Source organism: Phyllobates terribilis, unplaced genomic scaffold (assembly GCF_046119375.1).
Source record: "Phyllobates terribilis strain yellow unplaced genomic scaffold, ASM4611937v1 Scaffold_30__1_contigs__length_15301838, whole genome shotgun sequence".
NCBI classification, from domain to species: domain Eukaryota; kingdom Metazoa; phylum Chordata; class Amphibia; order Anura; family Dendrobatidae; genus Phyllobates; species Phyllobates terribilis.
Genome location: NW_027362790.1, coordinates 2,005,199 through 2,031,900, shown reverse-complemented (window position 1 = coordinate 2,031,900; position 26,702 = coordinate 2,005,199). Strand labels below are relative to the sequence as shown.

General features: G+C 43.2%; 1 protein-coding gene across 1 annotated transcript; it reads right to left on the bottom strand.

Annotated features, from left to right (window-relative positions):
- Nucleotides 1–187: 187 nt before the first annotated feature.
- Nucleotides 188–25,661, bottom strand: LOC141178747 (uncharacterized). The gene is made up of 8 exons (XM_073660592.1): nt 25,601–25,661; nt 22,776–22,837; nt 16,865–17,014; nt 16,556–16,735; nt 16,350–16,473; nt 16,173–16,270; nt 15,884–15,974; nt 188–4,880 (listed from the first exon to the last, which is right to left on the bottom strand). The coding sequence occupies exons 3-8, from the start codon at nt 16,940–16,942 to the stop codon at nt 3,157–3,159; spliced, it is 2,295 nt and encodes a 764-aa protein (XP_073516693.1). The 5' UTR covers nt 16,943–17,014; nt 22,776–22,837; nt 25,601–25,661; the 3' UTR covers nt 188–3,156.
- Nucleotides 25,662–26,702: the final 1,041 nt, after the last annotated feature.

Below are 26,702 nucleotides of genomic sequence, written 5' to 3'. Positions count from 1 at the left end.
CCCATTGAACACCTGTGGAGAGATCTTAAAATTGCTGTTTGGAGAAAAATATTAAAATCTGAGAGTCTTCAGTGATTGATACCTTTTAATAGCTAACTGAAAAGATGGTAACAAATCTCAAGCTTTCAAGACTACTCAGGTCTCTTCATCAGACATAGTATAACACAAAACCTGCAGAGTCACATATTTATACACAACATGGCACAGGAATAATGCAATAGATAAGACAAGTGATGTGAAGCAGAACTATCAGTATGGGAGAGGGAGAAGCAGTTGTGGTGGTGAATATTAGAAGAGTTCATAGATAAGGAGTGTGAAAGTTTTATTGTCCTGTGATTGAGGTCTGGTCCATGATTGTGATGCCCCCAAACGGTTTGAGGAGCCCATTCCTTAGTTGATGTAGAAAGACATAAATCCATGCGACACATTCATTCCAGCTCAGAGTGTGTCAAAGATTGTCATAAGTTTGTACTTCCACATTTTCCTGTCTCTCTGAGATCTGAAGTTACCTTGCAATACAAGTAATTTCATGTCTATTTTTATTGGTGGGAAGAGCAGATTTTGTCCTTAACTTGCCCTGAACAAAGATGGCCGATTTGGCAGTGCGCATGGGTGCTGTGGGGCTGGGAATGAGCATGTGTGCGGGGCTTCCATCAGATTGGTCACGTGTCTCTGACGTAACAGGAAGTCTTTCTTCCTGACCCGTGGCCACTCGGAAACGCCTCCTCACTGCTCCTCTACCGGCCTGACACAGCTCACATGCGCCGGTGATGCCAATTAAGCATCAGAGGCGCTCCTATAAAACTCCCCATTTGCACACTCCTCTCCACATGACCCGGGAAGCAGCATCTAGCGAAACACGTGTCAGGGCTGCACTTTGACATGGAGGGACGCATGACTTCTGGATACAGTATTGGTGAGCAATAATTTACATTTGGGGACCTGTTAGCACTTTAGAGAGGGATATAGGGGCGGATTCTTTTACCCTTGTCATAATACTGGGACCCAATTTTGCTACTTTGCACAAGGACCCTTAACTGTACCAGATGCACTTTATTTCCCCTCTGTTGCCTTCGTGTTATTCTTTTCCCCTACCTTGGCTCTCTGCTCAGTCCTTTGTTTATCCTATTATTGTCTCCAAGATTTGTATAAGCTGTCCACAATGTAACCGATTAATAAACATAATTGCATTTTGAGCACTAGCATGGACATTCTTGATGTTCTTATTTGGGCCATTATGTACTCATTATTTTTGGTATAATTTCATGTCTATGATGCTATGATCAGGGATAAAAAAATGATTGGCCACAGGTAGATCTATTCTTTTTTCTTTTATTGTGTGGCGATGAGAATTCATCCTTGTTCTAAGTTTTTGCCCTGTCTCCCCTACATACAGACCCCCAGCTGGACATTTGATACATATAATTAAGTACATTACATGTGATGCAGCTGAAAGTACCCGAGATCTTGGGGTCCTGATGTGAGTTGGGATCTTTATCTTGTCAGTGTCATTATAAATGGACAGGTTTTACATTTTTTCTGGTTGCAGGGAAAGGTTCATGTAGCTATTGGAGTGGACAGGGAGCTTCTGACAATGATGCTTTTTAGATTTGGGGACTGCCTAAAACACAGAAGTGGGAGATCTGGAAATATAGATTGTAACCGGGCATCTTTTTGTAATAAAGGTTGTAATTTCCATGCAGCTCTCTTTAGCGCTGCCAAATTTGGATTGTAGGTGACTACTAGAGGCACCAAGTTGCCCTTGTTCAAAAAGGTCTTTTTGAGGCCACCAAGGTGTTTGTCTCTGTCCATAGGGTTGGAACATATCCGATTGTATCTGATGGCTTGGCTTTAGCCCATACAGTTTTTTTTATGTGTTTTGGATGGAAACTGAACTGACCCATTTAAGGTATGTTGGACGGTTAATTGGATGTCTCTATTTCATTGTTCTGTAGCTTAATGAAGGTGTCCAAAAAGTTAATTTCAGTACAGGAGTAGTTGAGTGTTAAGTTGATGGTTGTAAAAAAATACTTCTTTCCGTATATTTTTTCTATCGAGGACTTCTTATCAGATGTGATCGATTAATGACTATCACGATATTCTTATGAAAAAATGTATCGATTTATTCTCGGATTGTCCATTAAAAAGAATGATTACATAAAATAATTAAATAGTTACAGAGTGATTGTCCATTTGTCCATAATTAGCTTAATAATTGAGATTCACCCATCTTTCCCTGGGATCCTGGATGGTAGATTGCATATGTCTGTGTCCAGCACGTCTCAGGATGACACCATGTGTCCGGGTAAAGAACGTGTTTCCTTGGGCCTACATCAGCAGCTGGTTTACACACATATCCTTGTCCTGTGGAATGGCAAGAGACCCCCCCTGTCTCTAACATGGGCTTTTATAGGCCTGTCATATAGCACCTGTTCTTTTAATTATGGTGCTGAATTAAAATACACAAATAGCGCATGTCATCTAGAAACCCCAGCACGATGGCTGATGCAATCTTATGTATGGTACAGAATTCAGAATTAAGAATAAAATGAATATCCATAATTAATATTTAACAATGGTGAGATAAAATTGATTAAAGTGTTCATGGAACGTCTTAAGCTGTTGCTCAGATTCCGTCCAGATGATTAAAATATCATCAAAGTAATGGTAGTAGGCAAGAGCCCTGATGGGACATGTAGACAAGAAGTCACTTTCAAGCTTGGCCATTAAAAGATTTGCGTACTGTGGAGCCATGTTACTTCCTATTGCTGTACCAGTCTCTTGTAGATATATGTTATGTTATCAAATTCTAATAATTGTGGGCGAAGATGAATTTTGTAATTTTCACCACAAAGGTGAAATAATCCTCCTGGTCTGTTTGCTTTCTCTCCCAGTACCTTTTCCTTCTACCACTGTTAGGTTTCTGGGAAGTTATACTTGCTCCTTTTATTTTTGGTTCTCATTAGCTTGCCTTCTTTGCCCTATATGAATGTGTTTTAGTTTCTCATTCAGGGTTTTTCATATCTTATGTCACACTTTTCTTTCCCCTTGTTGACAGTGTGTTGCAGACTCCCCTCTGGTTCCTCAGGAAATACGAGAAACTCCTCAACTGTCTATTTGGTAGTTAGGTCCGAGGTGGTGTTTTAAGTTGTGCAGCTAGGGCCTTTCTAGTGTATACAGAGACCAGTTGGGTGTAGTTGAGTCATTCTCCCCTGTGTGGGTTCTCTCGTGGCTATCAACATGCGCTTTCTGGTTAAAACATTTCCCACATTTTGAACATGAAAAAGGCTTCTCCCCTGTGTGACTTCTCTGATGTTTATTAAGAGTTGATTTCCGTGTAAAATATTTCCCACATTCTGAACATGAAAATGGCTTCGCCCCTGTGTGAGTTCTTTGATGTTTGATAAGATTTGATTTCTGGTTAAAACATTTCCCACATTCTGAACATGAAAAAGGCTTCTCCCCTGTGTGAGTTCTTTGATGTTGGATAAGATTTGATTTCTGGTTAAAACATTTCCCACATTCTGAACATGAAAAAGGCTTCTCCCCTGTGTGACTTCTCTGATGTTTATTAAGAGTTGATTTCCGTGTAAAATATTTCCCACATTCTGAACATGAAAATGGCTTCTCCCCTGTGTGAGTTCTTTGATGTTTGATAAGATTTGATTTCTGGTTAAAACATTTCCCACAATCTGAACATGAAAAAGGCTTCTCCCCTGTGTGGGTTCTCTGGTGCTTAACAAAATAACATTTCTGGTTAAAACATTTTCCACATTCTGAACATGAAAATGGCTTCTCCCCTGTGTGGGTTCTCTGATGTCTGATTAGATTTGATGTCGCTATAAAACATTTCCCACATTCTGAACATGAAAATGGCCTCTCCCCTGTGTGGGTTCTTTGGTGTTTAACAACATCTGATTCATGTTTAAAACATTTTCCACATTCTGAACATAAAAAAGGCTTCTCCCCTGTGTGAGTTTTGTGATGTCTGATAAGATCTGATTTATTTACAAAACATTTCCCACATTCTGAACATGGAAATGGCTTCTCCCCTGTGTGAGTTCTCTGATGTGCGAAAAGATTTGTTATCGATGTATAAGATTTCCCACATTCTGAACATGAAAAAGGCTTCTCCCCTGTGTGGGTTCTCTGGTGGCCATCAAGATTTGCTTTCCATTTAAAACATTTCCCATATTCTGAACATGAAAAAGGCTTCTCTTCGTTGTGGGTTCTCTGGTGACTGAGAAGAGATATTTTCTGTACAAAACATTTTCCACATTCTGAACATGAAAATGGCTTCTCCCCTGTGTGGGTTCTCTGGTGGGTATCAAGATTTCTTTTCCATTTAAAACATTTCCCACATTTGGAACATAAAAAAGGCTTCTCTTCTGTGTGGGTTCTCTTGTGTCTGAGAAGATATATTTTCTTTACAAAACATTTCCCACATTTTAAACATGAAAATGGCATCTCCAATGTATGAGTTCTCTGGTGACTAACAAGATCCGATTTCTGGTTAAAACATCTCCCACAATTGGAACAGGAAATTCGATTGTCTCCTGTGTACATTTTTTGATGTTTAAGAATATACTTTTTGAGGGGAAAACTATTTCCATAGTCTGACTGTGAAAATGGCTTCTTTCGTTTAGGAGCAGTTCGTCTGTTAATGCCTCTTTTGTGACTGTGATTTTCCTTAGTAGTCGGTAATGAATCAGAAGTCAGGACCTGTTTTAAAGAATCCGATGACAAATCTTTGTTGTGAAGGGATGATGGTAAATCTGGAGTAATGGCATTCACTTCAATTGTATCCTGTGGGATCTCAAGATCATCTGATTTAGAAATTGAAGATGTCAGCTGTCCCTCTGATCTCCTGGTACAGTCATCTGCCAAGAATAAAACCAATTATTATTTTTGAAGAAAATATCCTTGAATTTTATATTTCTGAACATTTAAACTGTCTGTAGAAATGGAAAATTATGTAATAACATTGAATTATTCACTAAGACACTGACAGTTCACAGTCTAATAGAAAACCTCATAGCATGAACCAGTAGAGCGTGGTCCATCATCTGCCAGTGTAAAAACAGAAGTTTCTACATTATTATGGTCTCAAATGCTCCTGAAAAGCAACATGGCTTCCATAACCCAATTCAGCAATATCTCTCAAATCTCCCCCTTGCTTCTGAGCCTTGCAGCGTGCCCAAACCACATTTAGCATCCATATATTTGGCATTACTCTGGTAAGAAGAACCCACTTAATTTATAGTGTGGGTGCGTCTCCTGGAGTACAATATGAACACTATGTGTTGGGCAATAAAATAATATATTTGCAATTTTCAGTCTCCAACATCCAGGCGTGCAAATTTCCAGAAAGTGGTTGTGGAGTCAAAATAGTCACTACTCCTATAGATTCATTTCCTGAGGGTTATAATTTCCAAAACGGAGTCACTTTCTGGGGATTTCTACTGCTCTGATTTTCTGTCATTTTGTCATATTAGGGCTTCTGCAAATGGTGGGTCTCATCACCTCTGGGATCTGCTCCTGCGGCATCTGCTTCTGTCACCATACTTGGCCTCATTCATTCTGCAGAGAATCTAACTTCATGGTATATGTAGTCAAATGCCCATGTGGTCTACAATACGTATGGAAAACTATTCAACACATTAGGGACCGCATTGTCAAACACAAATCCACTATCCGTTGCGGCAAAACCTGGTTACTACTAACCTATCATTTCGCCAGGTATACAGTATAACAACTCAGGTTCCAGGTGATCGAACAAGTATCCAGACCCAGACAAGGTGATAACCTTATTAAAATCCATAAACAGTGGGAGTGGTTCTAGATCCACGCCCTTCATACACTGTCCCTCAAGGCTCTCAACCATGAAATAGATTGGCTAACCTGATCTTTTTTTCAGACACGCTAGATCAGCTCTATAACCCACTCCTACTCCCCCTCTCCAAGGGAGTTCCTCAAACCCCTTCCCCTCTCCCCTGCCCTCCCACTCAGATCTCCTCCACCCCTTGCCCTCCTCCTCTTACACACAGCTCCTATGTGTCATTCTTGCAAATCTAAGTACATACAAGGGACATACCCTCTCACTGTATAGTTTCATACAAGACTCCATACATTTCCTACATCCCTCTCCATTATTGCTTTAATCCAGGGCACCAGATCAACCTCACTTTTGCCGCTCATCCACACACCGTGATGACAATATAACAAAACTATCGCATATAACCTACAGCACAAGCGCGGACTTTGCCCATCGCAATGGTTACGCTACATGTGACACAACCATACAGTGAGCAGGCACTACCCAACAGACCCAGTCCCTGTGCCATGTCACCCGCCCGTGACACAACTTCCGGTGGGCGGGTATGACGCACGCACTTCCAGTTCAGCAGTAATTGCGGAAACTTACCTAAATCCTCCAGCCGCAACCTGAGACAGATGCACGAGACAAAGGAGTGGGAGCGCCGGAACGCCAGTTCACAGCTCCATTAAAGGTAGCCATCCAGCACACGTTGTGCAGACAGACAAGCCACCTGGCAAGATCATATAACATGCTTCTATACTGATCTGTTTGGGCACCTGTACTCCCTATATGTCTCTGCCCTGTTACTTAATAAGCTTCATTACTTATCTGAGTGGGGCCCTATATTGCTGATATGTCTCTGCCCTATACCTAACATGCCTTTATACTCATCTGATACCTAACTTATTTACCACCTAAGCTCTATCGTTCTACTCCTTGGCCTTCCTCTGGCTCCTTTATGTAATCATTAACCCCTTTTTGACATTATAAGTAATAATTATTACATTTGGCGGATCGCACCCGCACAGAGGCTGTGCGGGTACGACAGCCACCAGGTGTCAGCTGATTCTGACAGCTGACACCCATCACTCAGTGCCAGGAGCGGTGCCCGCTCTGCTCCCGGCATTTTAACCCCATAAATGATGCAATTGCAGCATTTAGCGAGCTAGCAGAGGGACAAAAGCGTTTCTGCTCTTGGGTCAGAGACCCCTTATAACTGCGATCAGACTGCAGAAAGTGAAAGTGGGGCTAAAATATATATGATGCAAGATGCTGTGGTAGCCATGCTGGTTCAGTATGCCTTCAATTTTGAATAAATCCCCAACAGTGTCACCAGCAAAGCCCCCCCACACCATCCCACCTCCTCCTCCATGCTTCACGGTGGGAACCAGGCATGTAGAGTCCATCCGTTCACCTTTTCTGCATCGCACAGAGACACGGTAGTTGGAACCAAAGATCTCAAATTTGGACTCATCAGACCAAAGCACAGATTTCCACTGGTCTATACTGTATGTAAGCTCATCAAGAGAATGCCAAGAGTGTGCAAAGCAGTCATCAAAGCAAAAGGTGGCTACTGTGAAGAACCTAGAATATAAGACATATTTTCAGTTGTTTCACACTTTTTTGTTAAGTATATAATTCCACATGTGGTAATTCATAGTTTTGATGCCTTCAGTGTGAATGTACAATTTTCATAGTCATGAAAATACAGAAAAATCTTTAAATGAGGTGTGTCCAAACTTTTGGTCTGTACTATATATATATATATATATATATGTACCCATACCCATCAATAAATATTCTGAAAAAAAAAAAAACTATAAAAGTACACATATTTGGCATCGCCGCATCCAGAACGACCTGACCTATAAAAATGTCCCACTAGTTAACCCCTTTAGTGAACACGGTTTAAAAAAAAAAAAAAGGCAAAAAACAGTGCTTTATCATCATCATACCGCCGAACAAAAAGTGAAATAAAATGCGATCAAAAGACGAATGTAAATAAACATGGGACCACTGAAGACGTCATCTTGTCCTGCAAAAAACAAGCTGCCAGACAGTTTCCTCAGCCGAAAAATAAAGTTATGCGATGCAAAAAAATTATTCTTCGATAAAATTGTTGGTTTTTGTTTATTCTGCCTCCCAAAAATCGGAATAGAAAGTGATCAAAAAATGTCACATGCCCGAAAATGGTAACAATAAAAACGTCAACTTGTCCCCCAAAAAACAAGCCTTACATGACTGTCGGCCGAAATATGGAAAAATTATAGCTCTCAAAATATGGCAATGGAAAAACTAGTCTTTTTTTTTTTTTTTGCAAAGTCTTATAGTGTATGATAGCTTTCAATCATAAAAATCAGATATAAATCTGGTATCGCTGTAATCGCAGTGACCCAAAGAATAAAGTTGTCTAATCACTTATACTGCACGAGGAACGGCGTAAAAAATAAATAAAACCAATTCTTCACCTGCTGATGATTTGTTCCTTCTGCCTCCCAAAAATCGCAGTAAGGCTCGGCTCACATTTATCCTGCGCTCTGTGCTGAGCACTTACACCGGGGTTTCCATGTGAATCTCTGAAATAAATGATTCAGACGGAACCCGCGGCAGAAGATTCCCTGTAATGAGGTAGATGGAGGCACGGTGGACGCCGTCTGGCCTGTGATCCCAGTGTCTGTCTTTTTATTAGGCGTGCATAAAAGTGCCCTCGGCCACAGTTTTGTAAACCTCTGAAAGGACACCACTAAACAAAGGCAAGACGAACTCCAGAGTAACTTTGCTGCCTCATTATAGTGAATGGATTCCTTGGGATAGGGTTAGGATTGTGTTGGGATTAGGGTTAAGGTTACGATTAGGATTAGGGTTGTGTTGAGGTTAGGATTAAACCTACGATTAGGGTTGGGGTTAGGGTTGTGTTAGGGTTAGCAGTAAAGAAAAAAAATGACGATATGGCGACTAGTGTTGAGCGCAAGTGCTCGCTACTTGACTACATCAGGTGCTCGGGTATGCACCTAGTATCGCGGGTGCTCAAGTGACATGCTTGAGTCTCCGCCCCATATGTTTCGCATTTGTTATACAGCTAAAAAAAAAAACACTTGGGAATTGCCTACCATACACGTGCAATTCCGCAGCGGAAACGCTTTTAAAACACTTGGTAATACGTGCCCCATGGTCCCCAATGAAAATCTGCATGTTCTGTGCACGTGCTGCGGAATTTTCCGCAGCGGATTTTCTGTGTGGAAAAATCCGCAGCATGTCCATTATTTGTGTATTTTGCATGCGGATTTGACTACTCAATGCATTTGAAAAATGCAAGTCAAATCCGCCTGTTAAAAACGCTGCAAAAAAGCTTAAAAAACGCGTGTAAAATCTGCAAGCATTTTTATGGCCAAGGACATGCAGAAATGCTGCGGAAATGTTCTGCTTCAATTCTGCATCGTGGGCACATAGCCATATAGGGTATCGGCGTACTCAGTTCAAATTGCGCAACAATTTTTGGAGTCTCTTCTTACCCTTGTGAAAATAAAAAAATTGGGGCTAAAATATCATTTTTTGTGGAAAAAGTTAGGTTTTTTTTTTCACGGGTCTACATTATAAACTTTTGTGAAATACCTGGGGGTTCAAGGTGCTCACCACACATCTAGAGGAGTTCCTTGAGGGGTCTAGTTTCCAAAATGTGGTCACATGTGGGGGGTTTCCACTTTTAAGGCACATCAGGGTCTTCCCAAATGTGACATGGCGTCCTCTAATTATTCAAGCAAATTTTACATTTAAAAAGTCAAATGGCGCTCCTTCCCTTCCGAGCCCTGCCGTGCGCCCAAACAGTAGTTCTTCCCCACATATGGGGTATCGGCGTACTCAGGAGAAATTGCACAACAAATGGTTTGGTACAATTTCTCCTGTTATGCTTATGAAAATGCAGAATTTGAGTCCGAAAAACATTTTCGTGGAAAAAATGTGAAAACTTTATTGTTATGGCTCAATGTTATAAAATTCTGTGAAGCACCTGGGGGTTCAGGGTGCTCACCACACATCTAGATAAGTTCCCTGAGGGGTCTAGTTTCCAAAATGGGGTCACTTGTGGGGGGTTTCCACTGCTTAGGCACATCAGGGGCTCCCCTAACGCAACATGACGTCCGCTAATTATTGAAGCAAATTTTACATTCAAAAAGTCAAATGGCGCTCCTTCCCTTCCGAACCCTGCAGTGCACCCAAACAGTGGTTTTCCCCCACATATGGGGTATCTGCATGCTAGGGGGAAATTGCACAACAAAGTTTTTGTTCCATTTTTTCCTGTTACCCTTGCGAAAATAAAAAAATTAGGGTCTAAATTAAAATTTTTGTGAAAAAAAGTTAAAATGTTCATTGTTTTCTTCCACATTCCAAAAATTCCTTTGACGCACCTGAAGGGTTATTAACCCCTTCATGACCTTGGGATTTACCGTTTTTTTGCATTTTCGTTTTTCACTCCCCTTGTTCCCAGAGCCATAGCGTTTTTATTTTTTGGTCAATATGGCCATGTCAGGGCTTATTTTTTGCGGGACGAGTTGTACTTTTAAACGCCATTACTACTTTTACCATATCGTGTACGGGAAAACGGGAAAAAAATTCCAAGTGCGGTGAAATTGCAAAAAAAGTGCAGTACCACAGTTGTTGTTTTTTTTTTTTTTTTCTTTCCACGTTCACTGGATGCTAAAACTGACCTTCCATTATTATTCTCCAGGACATTACGAGTTCGTAGACACCAAAATGTATAGATTCTTTTGTATTTAAGTGGTGGAAAAAAAATCCAAAATTTGCTAATTTGCTTAAAAAAAAAATGGTGCCATTTTCTGAGACTCGTAGAGTCTATATTTTTCGGGATCTGGGGCTGGGTGAGGGCTTATTTTTTGCGCGCCGGGCTGACGTTTTTATTGATACCATTTTGGGGTAGATCCGTTGTTTTGATCGCCCGTTATTGCATTTTATTGCAATGTTGCCGAGACCAAAAAAACCGTAATTCTGCCGTTTGGAATTTTTTTCTCGTTACACCGTTTACCTATCGGATTAATTCTTTTATATTGATAGATCGGGCGATTCTGAACGCGGTGATACCAAATATGTGTATGTGGGGTTTATTTTTTTATTTTATTTTGAATGGGGCAAAAGGGGGGTGATTTAAACTTTATTTTTAAAAAAAAAATTTAATATTTTTAAAAACATTTTTTAAACTTTTTGCATGCTTCTATAGTCTCCAGAGGAAACTAGAAGCAGCAACTGCCTGATCGCCTCTGCTACATAGAGGTGATGAACAGATCACCTCTATGTAGCAGTAATGAGGATCGACGGCTAGGTGGCGCTCATAGCAGTCTTTACATGACAACCACTGGGCTCTGCAGTAGACCTAGGGTTGTCATGCCCACCCATCGGTGACCCGCGATCACGTGACGGGGTCACCGATGGGCGGGGTAAGTGACGCGCTTCCGGCGCGGCGCTGTTAAGTTCTGCTGTCAGAGATTGACAGCAGCATTTAACATGTAAACAGATGCGGGTGGATCATGATTTTCAACATTTTCTTCACATTTCCGATTTTTTTTCACCAAGTAACGCATGTCATATCAAATACATTTTACCACTATTATGAAGTACAAGATGTCACAAAAAAACAGTCTCAGAATCAGTGGGATCCTTCAAAGCTTTTCAGAGTTATAACCTCATAAAGTGACAGTGGTCAGAATTGTGAAAATTGGCCCGGTCATTAAATTGCAAACCACCCTCGGGGGTAAAGGGATTAAGGGAACTTCACAGACTCTCCCAGCTATAGGTGATGCATCAAGTTTATAGAACACATAAATTGCTATTTGATCGTGGGCTGAGACCACATTCACTGTGCTAGATGTAAGACAAACTCAGCAGACTTATTACATATGCTTTGGTCTTGTTTTAACTTGGAATCCTTTTGGAAGGGCGTACAAGACGCTATAAACAGAATTTACTTAGTACAAATAGACGTCACTCCTTTGGTATGCATATTGGGTTTATTAAAGATTTAGTTATTGATGAACATGGTAAATCTGCTGTTTCTCAAATGTTATATATGGCCAAGAAATTAATAGCTCAACATTGGATAACCGACCAGACCCCCACAATCCCAGAATCCATAAACAAGATTAACTTTCTCCTAAACTTGGAAAGAAATATCTCAAGAGAAATGCTATCACTAAATTTGAAAATCGATGGGCCTTTTGGATTGATAGATCCGGTTGTGCTTCGCGAGAACTGCAAAGATAATGTCTAGGTCTCTTTTAAGCTTCTAAATCCTATACTATAGAATTCCTGAAGGTATACATGTGATATCGATGTTATTTGTACTATATTAGCAAATGACGAAATACATTATACATTCTGACAAATGGTACAGTTGGGCTCAAAAGTTTACATACCCCGGCTGAATTTTTGCTTTTTTCGCCTTGTTTCAGAGAATATGAATGATAACAAAAACCTTTTTCTCCCCTCATGGTTATTGGTTGGGTGAAGCCATTTATTATCAAACTACTGTGTTTTCTCTTTTTAAATCATAATGACAACCAAAAACATCCAAATGGCCCTCATCAAAAATTTACATACCCCAGTTCATAATACGGTGTATTGCCCCCCTCTAGCATCAATGACAGCTTGAAGTCTTTTGTGGTAGTTGTGGATGAGGTTCTTTATTTTCTCAGATGGTAAAGCTGCCCATTCTTCTTGGCAAAAAGCCTCCAGTTCCTGTAAATTCCTGGGCTGTCTAGCATGAACTGCGCGCTTCAGATCTCCCCAGAATGGCTCAATGATATTGAGGTCAGGAGACTGAGATGGCCACTCCAGAACCTTCGCTTTGTTCTGCTGTAGCCAATGACAGGTCAACTTGGCTTTGTGTTTTGGATCATTGTCATGTTGGAACGTCCAAGTACTTCCCATGCGCAGCTTCCGGGCTGATGAGTGCAAATTTGCCTCCAGTATTTGCTGATAACGTGCTGCATTCATCTTTCCTTCAACTTTTACCAAGTTTCCTGTGCCTTTGTAGCTCACACATCCCCTAAACATCAGCGATCCACCTCCGAGCTTTACTGTAGGAATGGTGTTCCTTTCATCATAGGCCTTGTTGACCTCTCTCCAAATGTAACATTTATGCTTGTGGCCAAAAAGTTCAATTTTGGTCTCATCACTCCAAATTACCTTGTTCCAGAAGTTTTGAGGCTTGTCTCTGTGATGTTTGGCGTATTGTAGGTGAGATACTTTGTGGCATTTGCACAGTAATGGCTTTCATCTGGCGACTCGACCATGCAGCCCATTTTTCTTCAAGTGCCTCCTTATTGTACATCTTGAAACAGCCACACCGCTAGTTTTCAGAGAGTCCTGAATTTCAGCTGATGTTATTTGTGGGTTTTTCTTTGCATCCCAAACAATTTTCCTGGCAGTTGTGGCCAAAATTATTGTTGGTCTACCTGACCGTGGTTTGGTTTTTACAGAGCCCCTGATTTTTCCATTTGTTAATCATAGTTTGAACGCTGCTGACTGGCATTATCAATTCCTTGGATATCTTTTTGTATCCCTTTCATCTGTTATACAGTTCAACTACCTTTTCCCGTAGATCCACTGACAATTCTTTTGCTTTCCTCATGACTCACAATCCAGAAACGTCACTGGCTGGATGAAAGATGCAAGAGTCTGTCTGGATCCCAGAAACTCACTCAGCTTTTATACACATGTGGCACCCCAGGGGTCTGGTTTCCACAGTAACAGCAATGTTATGTCTGAGAGCAGGTGGGAGGTCTCTTGGTCAGGGATCCTATGCATGCCACACCTCCTGCCCAGTCCTGGGAGGGGAAGAACTTCCCCTATATAAACCTAGGGCTGAGGCAGGGTTAGTGAGTAGAGAAGAAGTAGAGACAGAGAAGAGAAGCAGATATAGGAAAAGAACATCAGGAGCTCTGTGGGAGCAGTGCTATAAGGAGTCAGGGGATGGCAGCTGCAGAGCTCGCCCTGACTGAGAAGCTATCACCGGACCCGGAGTCCGAGGCTGTGGGGACTAACTCCTACCCAGCAGCAGAAACCGACCGGCAGGGGATTTCAGGTCCTCTGGCCAAGAAACCCGAAGGCACGGTCACACGCGTGGGACCAGCACCGCCGTCGTGGAGCGGACGCCACTAGAAGGCCCCGAGTCACCGGCCATACGGGTGAGCACCACACGGTACACTCAGGGACGTGGGCTACTTATACCCGCCTCTAGCAAGGTAGCCAGAAGAGTACAGTCAGTTTGGGAGGCCTACAACTCCGCCTGGCCAGGGGAGATCCCATCTACTCAAGGACTGACCAGGCCCCGATCGCTAGCCAGTACTCCGGGAGGGTCTATCTTTATCACCAGTAAAGACCCTGAACTACACCGCATCGTCTCTGAGTGATTCCTGCTACCCCCATCATCCACGTCGGCTGCCCTGAGGCCATACCCCTCCCGTTGGGGGTGATACTATCACGCTGCACAATCCTACCACCGGCCTCAGCGGTCTGCCCTGCAGCGGCAGCTCCTTCGCTGCATTCAACGGGTGGCGTAGTCGTCCAACATCTACCGCTAATACAACGCCACTTAGTCTGACTCCCTGGGCACGGACCGGGTCACCGCCACGAGACTACAACCCTCAACAGATCCGGCTCCGGGTAAGCTCCTGCATGCGCAACGCTGTGCGACACAGGCCCAGGGGTGCGTCACACACACACACTGATTACAAGCAAACAGGTCACAGGTGAGGATGTTACCTTTAGTAGCCATTCAAACCCATTTGTGTCAAATTCTGTGCATGTTATCAGTCCAAAATCACCAGGGTATGTGAACTTTTGATCAGGGTGATTTGGATGTTTTTTGTTGTCATTAAGATTTAAAAAGAGAAAACACAGTAGTTTGACAATAAATGGCTTCACCCAACCAATAACCATGAGTGGAGAAAAAGGTTTCTTGTTATCATTCATATTCTCTGAAACAAGGCCAAGAAAGGAAAAATTCTGCCGGGGTATGTAAACTTTTGAGCACAACTAGAGGTCATTCCGGCCTCCCTATCCTTTACTGAACCGTGAATCTACTTTACTGGTTATGTTGCACTTTAATATATCTTGTTGTATTTTGTTGGGGCGGGAGGGATTGGGGACTTGTGGGGATACTTTTGTGTATTGTAATATTTATATACAAAAACTTACAATTAAAAACATCATAACTCAGAGGCGGCAGATCTATCTTATGTGTATTGGGACTGCCGGGAAATTAGGGAATTTTGGGAACCAGTTAACACATTTGTTGCTGAGAGGCTGAATATTGTTTTGTCATTTCATTTTTTTTTTTTATAGGAGTCAGGATGGATTTTCCTACTAAGGATCTAATTACTTCACAGTTATTATCTGCAAGGGGTTTTATTTTTAAGAACTGGATAACTTAGAAAAATATAATTTTCTAACAACAGCTTAGGCAATAAATGAATAGCTGGAATAAGTAGGAGCAAAATAATTTAAGAAATATGGGCAAGAATTATTGATTGAAGGGTTTTCTCTTCTTTTCTCTTCTCTGAATGGGGGAGTGGCAGGGAAGTGTTTAAATAGAAAAAGAAAGGAGAAAATATATAATTCTATTATATTTCTTGTGTTTTTGTGACTATGGTTTATATTTGAGCATATAAATAAAAAGGACTTGGACTGTGGTCTCGTCATAAAAGCAAGGCCCACCATACGGATTATATTTTTGTTCACATGATTTTCTATGTTGTCAGCAAATTTTACGTACGCTGTCATTTTGCTTTGCGGGTTAGGGATCTGTGAAGGTAAGGGTCAGCGTCTACTAATCCCAGGGGGTAGGGTGCGTTCTCCGGACTGTAAGCTCTGGTCGGAACATGTCTCACTCCAACAGGACTGTCAACGCTCAAAGTAATGGGGACAGTTTTGGTTTAGCAGGAAAAGGGTGACTGATTGATTGTGATATGAACGGACTACACCGAAGAGAAGATAACCACATCTAGTGACTGAGAAGAATCTGTGACTTTTCGGCATTTAGTGGTTACTACTCACCTGGGTAGTCATATGTAGGAATCTCCTCCTTACACCGCTCATCACCCCTCACATATGTCTCTGTAGTATTAATATGGGTCAGATCTTCACCCTGAAACAAATATTATAAAAATCATAGACAGATGGAGAAGTCACATCTATGATCAGCTCTAATCCTGCCATCTCCACCGTTCTCATTACACAAGTATAAAACATATAATAATGGTGGATAAAACAAGACTGAGCACAAGACCTTCACAGCCGTCTACACATCATAGGGGAGATCTCATGACACCTTCTCTCCATCTACCTGATGATCCTGAGGAACATTGGGATCTTCTTGTTTACAGTCCTGTGGAAGAAGAGGACGGGGACATCTTTCTGGTGTTGTCCTCTTACTGGATAGATCTGGAGGAAACACATACAGGGACTGAATTCATTCTTTACATACAGATAATTATAGGCCGTGTGTATTTAATCCTATTACCTGGTGATGTGAGGAGCTGGGGAACCTCCATCATGATGTCCTTGTACAGATCTTTGTGTCCTTCTAAATACTCCCACTCCTCCATGGAGAAATAGACGGTGACATCCTGACACCTTATAGGAACCTGACACATACAATGATACCATCATCCCCCGATCCCTCCATAGCGTTACTGTATAATGTCCCAGCATTCCCAGCAGTGTCACCTCTCCAGTCAGCAGCTCAATCATCTTGTAGGTGAGTTCTAGGATCTTCTGGTCATTGATGTCCTCATGTATCAGGGGGTGAAATGGAGGCCCTGTGATTGGGCTCAGGGGTCTTCCCCATCCCTCAGACACAGGGTCCTGACAGCGCTCACTAGAGGTCTTCCTCACTACTATGTAATCCTAGTTATGGAGAGACACATTAATAAATCTCACTACAGACATTTCCAGAGTCCTCACCTCTCCAGTTCTGTCCATCTGTTATTCCCATAGATAAGAATGATGTAATGTGACGTCATCAGAATCTCTCACCTCTCCAGTAAGCCGGAAGAGGATCTCTAGGGTGAGGTGCAATATCTTCTCCGCCATCTTGTCTCTGTCCATATCCATATTTGTTGGGTAAATCAGTAAAATTCCCTTTTGTAGAAGATATTCACTGAGATGATCTGATATTGTAGAGACCTGAATGAGAAAAAGATAAAAATGTAACATCATAAAGAATTCAGTGTAATAATACAATTACTGGAGATATGAGATTTATTACTTTACAGTATCTAGTTTTCTTCTTTACATCTACTAATAAAACCTATATATTTTAGGCCACAGACAACAAGCAGTTTCTTCCTCGGAGTCGGCAGCTGAATACGTTTCTCATAGACTCATCTTCCATAACACTAATTCTCATCTCATTTACTGACACTGGGATCAGCATTAGTAATACTGCAGGAGATATTCATTACACGTGACATGAGAAATAACTACTTCATGATGAGAGATGCACGGGGGGTGGATGAGAGATGCACGGGGGGTGGATGAGAGATGCACGGGGGGTGGATGAGAGATGCACGGGGGGTGGATGAGAGATGCACGGGGGGTGGATGAGAGATGCACGGAGGGGGATGAGAGATGCACGGAGGGGGATGAGAGATGCACGGAGGGGGATGAGAGATGCACGGGGGGTGAGCTGCACATGGGGGGGTGAGAGATGCACATGGGGGGGGTTATGTTTACATAACTTTGTTGCCTTATGAAGGGCAGGGGGGGGCCCCCAAAAATTTCTTGCACAGGGGCCCACTACAGTCTGTGTCCGCCCCTGGGATGAAGTAAATGCAGCTGAACAGCAGCTGTCAGGACAGCTGCCCTGTCCTGCTGCAGGGCGTGATGGGGCCTCAGTGATGCGGCTCCTGGCACAGCACATTATGTGGGGCTCCTGGCATAGCTCCTGGCGGGGACCTGGTCTACACTATATGATAAGTATGCACTAAACTCCAAATCCCTCCATTACCCCGCCCCCATATGACCAAAGCCCCGCCCACCCCACCCCCTCTTTGCTGGGCCATGGAAAAATGATCTTGCTTCAAGCCGGTCCCTGGTGCAAAAAAGGTTGGGGACCACTGCTGTAGATAACCCTCCGCTAGAGGAGTCTGGAGGCGACTCTCTCATGCTGCCCACAGGAAAGCTGGAATATGTGTGCGTATGGGGGTGTCTGGAGAGATATGTCGTCTGCCAAATAACCGTTTAGCCATCCCTTATCTCATGTGTATGGGGCCGTTAGTATTACACAGACAGGCAGGGATAATACACGGCACTACAGTAGTACAGTGCATCACCTGAGCAATCAGAGGCTTGTATGGTGTATGATCGCATTGATGAGAGTTGCTTAAACTTTTAAAAAAGTTTTAATATGAAATAAAAATATCACAGTTTTACAAGCAAGAATTCGTCACTATAGGGAAAACACATTCAAAGCACAATGTTAGTTAAGTCACATCCATAACAACTTTATTATACTCTATTATCCTATACACAATGGTGTAGATAGAAATCACAGGTGCCACAGCAATAGCTGTAATTGATCCCCAACCTCAAACAGAAAATATATATAAATGTATTTGGCAGAGTCATATCTCCTGACTCAGCAGATCACATGCTGCCATTGTACTTGGCAGACCCGGACCAGATGGTATGGAGATTAATGAGGGAGACGAAAGTCCAAAAGTAAACTTTTCTTTACTTAACAAGATCTTGATGAGAAGTATATACATCAGATAGTAGGCACAACACTGTGTGACAGATGCCAGTACTGTGGGAACATTATACTGTGTGGGGGACATTGTACTATGAGATCAATAAGTTTCACAGTGGCATAGATTGAAATCACAGGGCCCACATCAATAGCTGTAATTGGGCCTCTCAACCTCAAAAGGAAAAAAATATCTAGGCATGTTTGGAAGGAGTCATATCTCCCGACTCTGCAGACCGCATGCTGCTATTCTACTCGGCAGGAACAGACCACATGGTATGGAGATGAATGAATGAGACCAAAATCCAAAAATAAACTTTTCTTTACTTAACAAGAACTTAATGAGAAGTATATACACATCAGACATCAGACACAACACTTTATGAATTCTTCTGCATTCATGCAGAGTTACGAGCTTTCTGGGTACATGTGGCAGTACATAAGTTTTATTACAAGCTACAACAGTCCAGCAAACCATTATGGGAAGGTCCATTATCCCCTGTGGGGACCATACGGGTCGAGATGTGTCACTACGGCCCCTAGAGCTACTTTCAGCTTCCAGTTCATTTGTGAGGACCTTACTGGCTGAGGTGCATCTCGTACGACTCCTCATTAGTATAGTACGCTCAAAATACATTCAATGAGGGCCACACACTCCTTGCTGTGACACTGCATTTTCAACTCTCTGTAGAAGGACTCGTGTCCCAGTTTGGTGACGCTGTAACTTCCTCTCTACTATAGACAATAGTTTGCTTAAATCCTCTTCCTTTAAGATAAGGAATCTATGCTTAACTTAATCCCGTTAAGGCTGTGTGCACACGATGCGTTTTTAATGCGTTTCCGCAGCGTTTTTGCAGCTGCGGAAATGCATTAAAAACGCATGGTAGAAGGGCAGCAATGTTCCCCAATGATAATCCGCATGTGCTGTGCCCATGCTGTGGATTTTTCCGCGTTTACGCTGCGCTCAAAAATCCGCAGCATGTCCATTAATTTTGCGGAAACGCGGCGTTTTCGCCGCCATTGACTTGCATTAGAACGCGCCAATTCCGCAAGACTGCATTTGTACTTGCGTTATTGGCGCGTTCTAATGTGCGGATGGTACCCGGGTGTGGAGAAGATGAGACTCTCCTCCACACCCAGGTACCATAGAAACTGTAAAAACAAGAATAAAATAAGATATATTCACCTTCCGATGGCCCCCGGTCTCCTTCCCTCTGCTCGCGTGCAAGACTGAAAGACCTTCGGTGACGTCACAGTCATGTGACCCAGGTCCTTCAGCGCAGCGTCTCGCGATATCCCAGCAGCCAGGAACAAGCCAGGAACGAACGCGGCAGCACACGCCGGGCCATCGGAGGGTAAGTATAGCTTTATTTTTTTATTTTTAAACATTCTTTTACGGTCACACTATATATGCCGTTTGCATGGATTTATATATAGTGTGATCTAGTTGTCAAGCACTTTCCAGGTGATGCTAAAATCGCCTGGAAAGCGATTGTCAATCCGCATGTATTCCGCAGGAAAACACATGTACAATCCGCATGCGTTTTTTCTGCCAGGGAGATGCAGAAATTTTCTACTTCATTTCTGCATCGTGTGCACATAGCCTTATTTAGGCCTTCTGCCCCCTCAGGGCAAAGTTTTGCACCATTTACTGTAAGTAGGTCTTCTGGCCTGTGCTAAGAACCTCATCCTGCTGCTCACCTTAAAGTTTTACCTCTTTAATTAGGCCTCCTGGCCTTCTGCCCCCTCCCTCCAGGGCGAAGTTCTATACTGTTTAAGTAGACCTCCTGGTCTGAGCTAAGGACTTCTCCCTGCTCTATGACTCCGCTATGCTCCCTGCCTGGAATCTGGATTCACACTGCCATTATATCTTTCCTTCAGAACGTTCAATCTGATGTCTCCCTCCTGTCACACAACACCCTATCAATTCAAGTCTGCAACCAGATAGAACAAAGGTCTGTATTTCTCACTTACTTATCCCTATCTGACTCATCACCAGGAAATTGTTCTCCTGTACAGTGTCCATTTTAGGACATGATCAGATATCAAAATCAAACATCAGAATGATGTCAGTTTGAGGCTAAATACCCTGTCTGAGAACTGATCTTGATAAGTGATTTTGATAAGCGATTCTGACAAGTGACTTTTACAACCGTAATAATAAAAAAAAGTAACTGTTCACTGATGGGAGTTGAACCCAAAATTATACATCCCAAAGCCAGTGCACTAACCACTAAGCTATTAACTCAGTTTTAAAAACCTAGGAGTTCTATTTGGTTATATGATTTTCAGTGCAACTTGTCTAAAACTCATTGGGACTTATGCACAGACTGCAAGCAAGCCAAATTCAAATGATGTGTGATTTTGATGTGTGATTCTGATGTTTGAAGAAAGTCACACAATGACTTTTAGTCACCCTGAGTATTTTCATCACTTGACTGGATAGCGCAATGGTAAGGCATCCGACGCGCCCCCTGGGACGTGGGGTACTCGGTGCCGGGCCGGTCGTTGCTAGGGGAGATGTCACAGTGGCGGAGACCCAGTCCATGACCCAGGGCGGTCAGTAAAAAGGGGATATTTTCAGGGAATAAAAGTTCTTATATACAGTTTGTGACGCCACCTGTGGTATGCGGCTATGTGGAGCCGCCGCTGCGGAGCAGGTCCTCTGGAGCTGTTGTTAATGCAGCAGAGTTGGTTTAGCTCTCCACAGGCAGAGCTTAGCTCCAGGGCAGTGTAGACGTTGCGGTTATGGTGTAGTGCAGAGGATGGCGCAGTTAATAATCAGTCCACAACTTAGTGGCGGTTTCCTCTTATCTTTACTTGCGGTGGTTAGGCAGACCGGGGCACGGGTACTAGCTGGTAGTAGAGGTCCGGGCGGCCTGGAAGCAAGTTGGGGGGATCCACCTAGCCAGGTGGAGTTGTAGGCCTTCCCTTTGCGCTACCTCTTTGGCCCTGCTGTGTATAGCTATGCTGCAGCCCTCGTCCCTGAGTAAAAAGGGAGAAGCTCCTTGCTGGTCTGGAGCCAGGAAAGCGTTGTATGCTGGTATACCTGATTAGGGGACCCCTCCTTGCTTCCAGGCATGGCATTACCTCTGAAACTACAGTGTTAGTGCACTGGCTTTAGGACACAGAATTTTGGGTTCAAGTCCCATCAGTGAACAGTTACTTTTTTTTTTTTTTATTATTATTACAGTTGTAAAAGTCACTAGTCAGAATCAGTTCTCAGACAGGGTATTTAGCCTCAAACTGACATAATTCTGATGTTTGATTTTGATACCTGATCGTGTCCTAAAATGGACACTGTATTTCTGTGTACTCATATAGCTCAGAATGAGGGATCCCACACAGTATGATGGCCCCCACAGCCCTTCACTTAATATGATATGATGCCCCAACAATTCCTGATAGTTAACAATAAAAACACACACACACACACACACACACACACCTCATCCAACCCATATCTGAGGTGCGCTGCTCCGGTCTGTGCAGTGTGAGTACTGAGGCTCCGTACTACAGGTGGGATGTAGTGACGCCATTGTGCCTGCAGTGCACGGAGTCTTAGACTCACAGGTGAAGGGTGAATGGTGGATCGGAGAGCTTAAATCTCCCTGATTCACTATTCTATTCAATGGTATCACCATCATGGGACAAGGTGCCTGGTGCTGAGTCACACTGAGCCTTCTCAATTTATGGGCATTATAGTATTTATTAATCAGCTGTGGGGTAGTACCATAATGTGTGCGTAGGGGGCATTACTGTGAGAAACCTCTCTGAAGTAAAATTTTAAACCTTTATTAAATATATGCATTAAAATCAGAACTAACAAATATATACTTAAAGCTAGCAAAATTATAAGGTCAATGGCTTGTTGTGGATGTAAACACCATTCTAAGTCTATGTGCCCACGATGCAGAAATGCTGCTGATTTTTCCTGAGCGTTTCTGCATCTCCCTGGCAGAGAAAACGCATGCGGATTGTACGTGCGTTTTTTTTTCCAGGTAGAAGCTTAGCGCGATTTCGCATGCGGGTTATCAAGCGCTTTTAGCATCACTTGGAAAAGTACTTGACAACTTGGTCACACAATATAAATCCATGCAACCGGCATGGATTTATATAGTGTGACCAAGTTATCATGCTGCAAATGCAGCATAAATAGTAAAAAAAAAAAAAAAAAATTAAAAAAAACATTATACTCACCTTCCAATGGCCCCCGGTCTCCTTCTCCGATGCGTCCGGTATCTTCGGTGGCTCCAGGTGCTCTAAAAAGTAAATAACTAAACGTTATTTAGTCATGTGAATGTCACGTGACCATCAACTGACCGCTGACGTCACGGAAGGTCCTTGCAGACCACCGCCGAAAGCCAAGGAGACAGCAGCGCCACTCAGAGGAGACCGGGGGCGCCGAAAGTGACTATAAGGTTTTTTTTTTGTTTTTTTTAAATTCTTTTTTATCTACAGGTACTATGGTACCCGGGTCTGGATGAGAGTCTCCTCTTCTCCAGACCCGGGTACCATCCGTGCATTGAACCACATGATATCCGCATGTGCATGTGTAGTCATGCGGATGTCACGCGGTCCAATGCTAAAACGCAGCAATTCCGCAAAATAATTGGTAGTGCTGTGGATTTTTCCGCAATGATAATCCGCAGCGGAAATTTTCGCACCATGTGCACAGCACATGAGGATTATCATTGGGGAACATGGCAGACCTTCTACCAAGCGTTTTTAAGAGTTTCCAATATAATAAGGAAAAACATCATTTACAACAGACTCCAAAAAGGCAGTTATAATAGATGGGCAATGAATAGAGCCACTAAAGTAGCAGATAACGTAATTTTTTATGATTTACTAATCAAACATTCAGAGAAGTAAGTAACCTTAGATAAAGCTATATTTGTAACAATTTACAGCAAAGAAAATAGCCAGATTAAAGGAATTATTAACAAATACCTTCCCATGTTATATATTGATAGCCAATTAAATTAGATTTTACGAGATGGTTGTTTGTTCTCGGCCCCGACCCTTTCACATCTCCTGTCTCCTGGTTTAATCCCAAGAGAAGCCGATAACGAGAACCTGCCTTACACCTCTGGGTTTTCACCAATGCGGCATTGATGAATGTCCACCATGTAAATATGCCGAACACAAGAAATAGGTTTAATCACATTAAATAAAAACATTTCATTAATCCCTTAATGGCCCAGGGCGTATTAGTACTCACCAGGCTGTCACCCCCTGTTCAGCGGGGGCTCCGGCGCTGAGCCCGCACTGAACCGGGGACATGTCAGCTGATTCTTACAGCTGACATGTGCCCGCAACAGCCGCAGGTGGAATCGCGATCCACCCGCAGCTGTTAACATGTTAAATGCCGCTGTCAATCTCCGACAGCGGCATTTAACATTCTCGCGCCGGAAGCGCGGCATTAGCCCCGCCCATCGGTGACCCCCTCACGTGATCGCGGGTCACCGATGGGTGGGCATGACAACCCTGGGTCTGCAGCAGACTCCAGTGGTTGTCATGCAAAGATTACTATGAGCGCCACCTAGTGGTCAGCGCTCATAGTACAGGTGCATTTATGCTACATAGAGGTGACTTGTTGATCACCTCTATGTAGCAGAGGCGATCAGACAGTTGCTGCTTCTAGTATCCTATGGAGACTATAGAAGCATGCAAAAAGTTTAAAAAAAATGTTTTTAAAAATATTTAAAAAAAATATAATAGTTTAAATCACCCCCCTTTTACCCCACATACACATATTTGGTATCGCCGCGTTCAGAATCGCCCGATCTATCAATATAAAAAAAAGAATTAATCTGATCGGTAAACGGCGCAACGAGAAAAAAATTCCAAACGCCACAATTACGTTTTTTTGGTTGCCGCAACATGGCAATAAAATGCAATAACGGGCGATCAAGACATCGTATCTACCCCAAAATGGTATCAAAAACGTCAGCCTGGCGCGCAAAAAATAAGTCCTCACCCAGCCCCAGATCCCCCAAAAAAATCGAGATGCTACGGGTCTCGGAAAATGGCACCATTTTTTTTTTAGCAAACTTTGGATTCTTTTTTCACCACTTAAATAAAAAAAGAACCTATATATGTTTGGTGTCTACGAACTCGTAATGATCTGGAGAATAATAATGACAGGTCAGTTTTAGCATTCAGTGAACGTGGTAAAAAAAACAACTGTGAAATTGGAAAGAAAAAAAAACAAACAACAACTGTGGAATTGCATTTTTTTTTTTTTACAATGTCACCGCACTTGGAATTGTTTTCCCGTACACGATATGGTAAAACTAGTAATGTTGTTTAAAAGTACAACTCGTCCCACAAAAAATAAGCCCTCACACGGCCATATTGCCCAAAAAATAAAAACGCTATGGCTCTGGGAACAAGGGGAGTGAAAAACGAAAATGCAAAAATGGTAAATCCCAAGGTCGCGAAGGGGTTAAACAATGGATCGCCTGCAGCAGTGAATTTGTAGTATATGGTATTCAGTGTCTGGGATGTACTGTCAGATACGTCGGCTGCTGCTCCCGTAAATAAGGCAGAGAATTAATGAGCACATAGGAGACCCCACTAATCCCGCGGCCATTAACCCCTCCAACGATTCCACACATTTCCTAAGAGAGCACAATGGTGACTGTAAGAACGTTCAGTTTTGTGGCATTGTAAGGGTAAATAGCTGAGGTGGAGGAGAGATGGCGGAGGAGCATTGCTGAACCTGAGGGTAAATCCATCGCACCGGAGGAATACAGAGAATATGGGGGCGATTATCACCAGTATCTACATCACTGTGCGGGAACTAGGAGAGAAGCAGCGGCCATTGTGTGAGGACGTCTCTGGGCTTCTGTCCTTCATCCTGCAGTCGTCTGAAGGGATCTAATGTGGACGGGAACCAGCGAAGCCGCATTCTGTCCACAGCTGTTACCTCACTGTTCACACCACACAGAGACCCCCAAAGAGCCTCTGTGCTGAAGGGGTTAATGCCCCCTGTGCCCAGTAATGGGGTCTCCACATACCTCCACCTGCAGAGCCGCCACCACATATATGGCTGCTGTGTGCGCACAGGACCTGTGATGAGGTCACAGGAGGGGAGGAGTCAGGGGTCACATGATCAGGGGCCTCAGTGGATGCACGGTTGAGCCTAGAATGTATGGGCTCCTGTCAGGTATATACACTGCTCAAAAAACTAAAGGGAGCACTCAAATAACACATCCTAGATCTGAATGAATGAAATCTTCTCATTGAATACTTTGTTCTGTACAGTTGAATGTGCTGACAACAAAATCACACAAAAATCATCAATGGAAATCACATTTATTAACCAATGGAGGCCTGGATTTGGAGTCACCCCCAAAATTACACTACAAAAACACACTACAGGCTGATCCAACTTTGATGTAATGTCCTTAAAACAAGTCAAAATGAGGCTCAGTATTGTGTGTGGCCTCCATGTGCCTGTATGACCTCCCTACAATGCCTGGGCATGCTCCTGATGAGGCTGAGTATTGTGTGTGGCCTCCACGTGCCTGTATGACCTCCCTACAATGCCTGGGCATGCTCCTGATGAGGCTCAGTATTGTGTGTGGCCTCCACGTGCCTGTATGACCTCCCTACAACGCCTGGGCATGCTCCTGATGAGGCTCAGTATTGTGTGTGGCCTCCACGTGCCTGTATGACCTCCCTACAACGCCTGGGCATGCTACTGATGAGGCTGAGTATTGTGTGTGGCCTCCACATGCCTGTATGATCTCCCTACAACGCCTGGGCATGCTCCTGATGAGGTTGCGGATGGTCTCCTGTGGCATCTCCTCCCAGACCTGGACTAAAGCATTCACCAACTCCTGGACAGTCTGTGGTGCAGCGTGACGTTGCTGGATGGAGCGAGACATGATGTCCCAGATGTGCTCAATCGGATTCAGGTCTGGGGAATGGACGGGCCAGTCCATAGCTTCAATGCCTTCATCTTGCAGGAACTGCTGACACATTCCAGCCACATGAGGTCTGGCATTGTCCTGCATTAGGAGGAACCCAGGGCCAACCGCACCAGCATATGGTCTCACAAGGGGTCTGAGGATCTCATCTCAGTACCTAATGGCAGTCAGGCTACCTCTGGCGAGC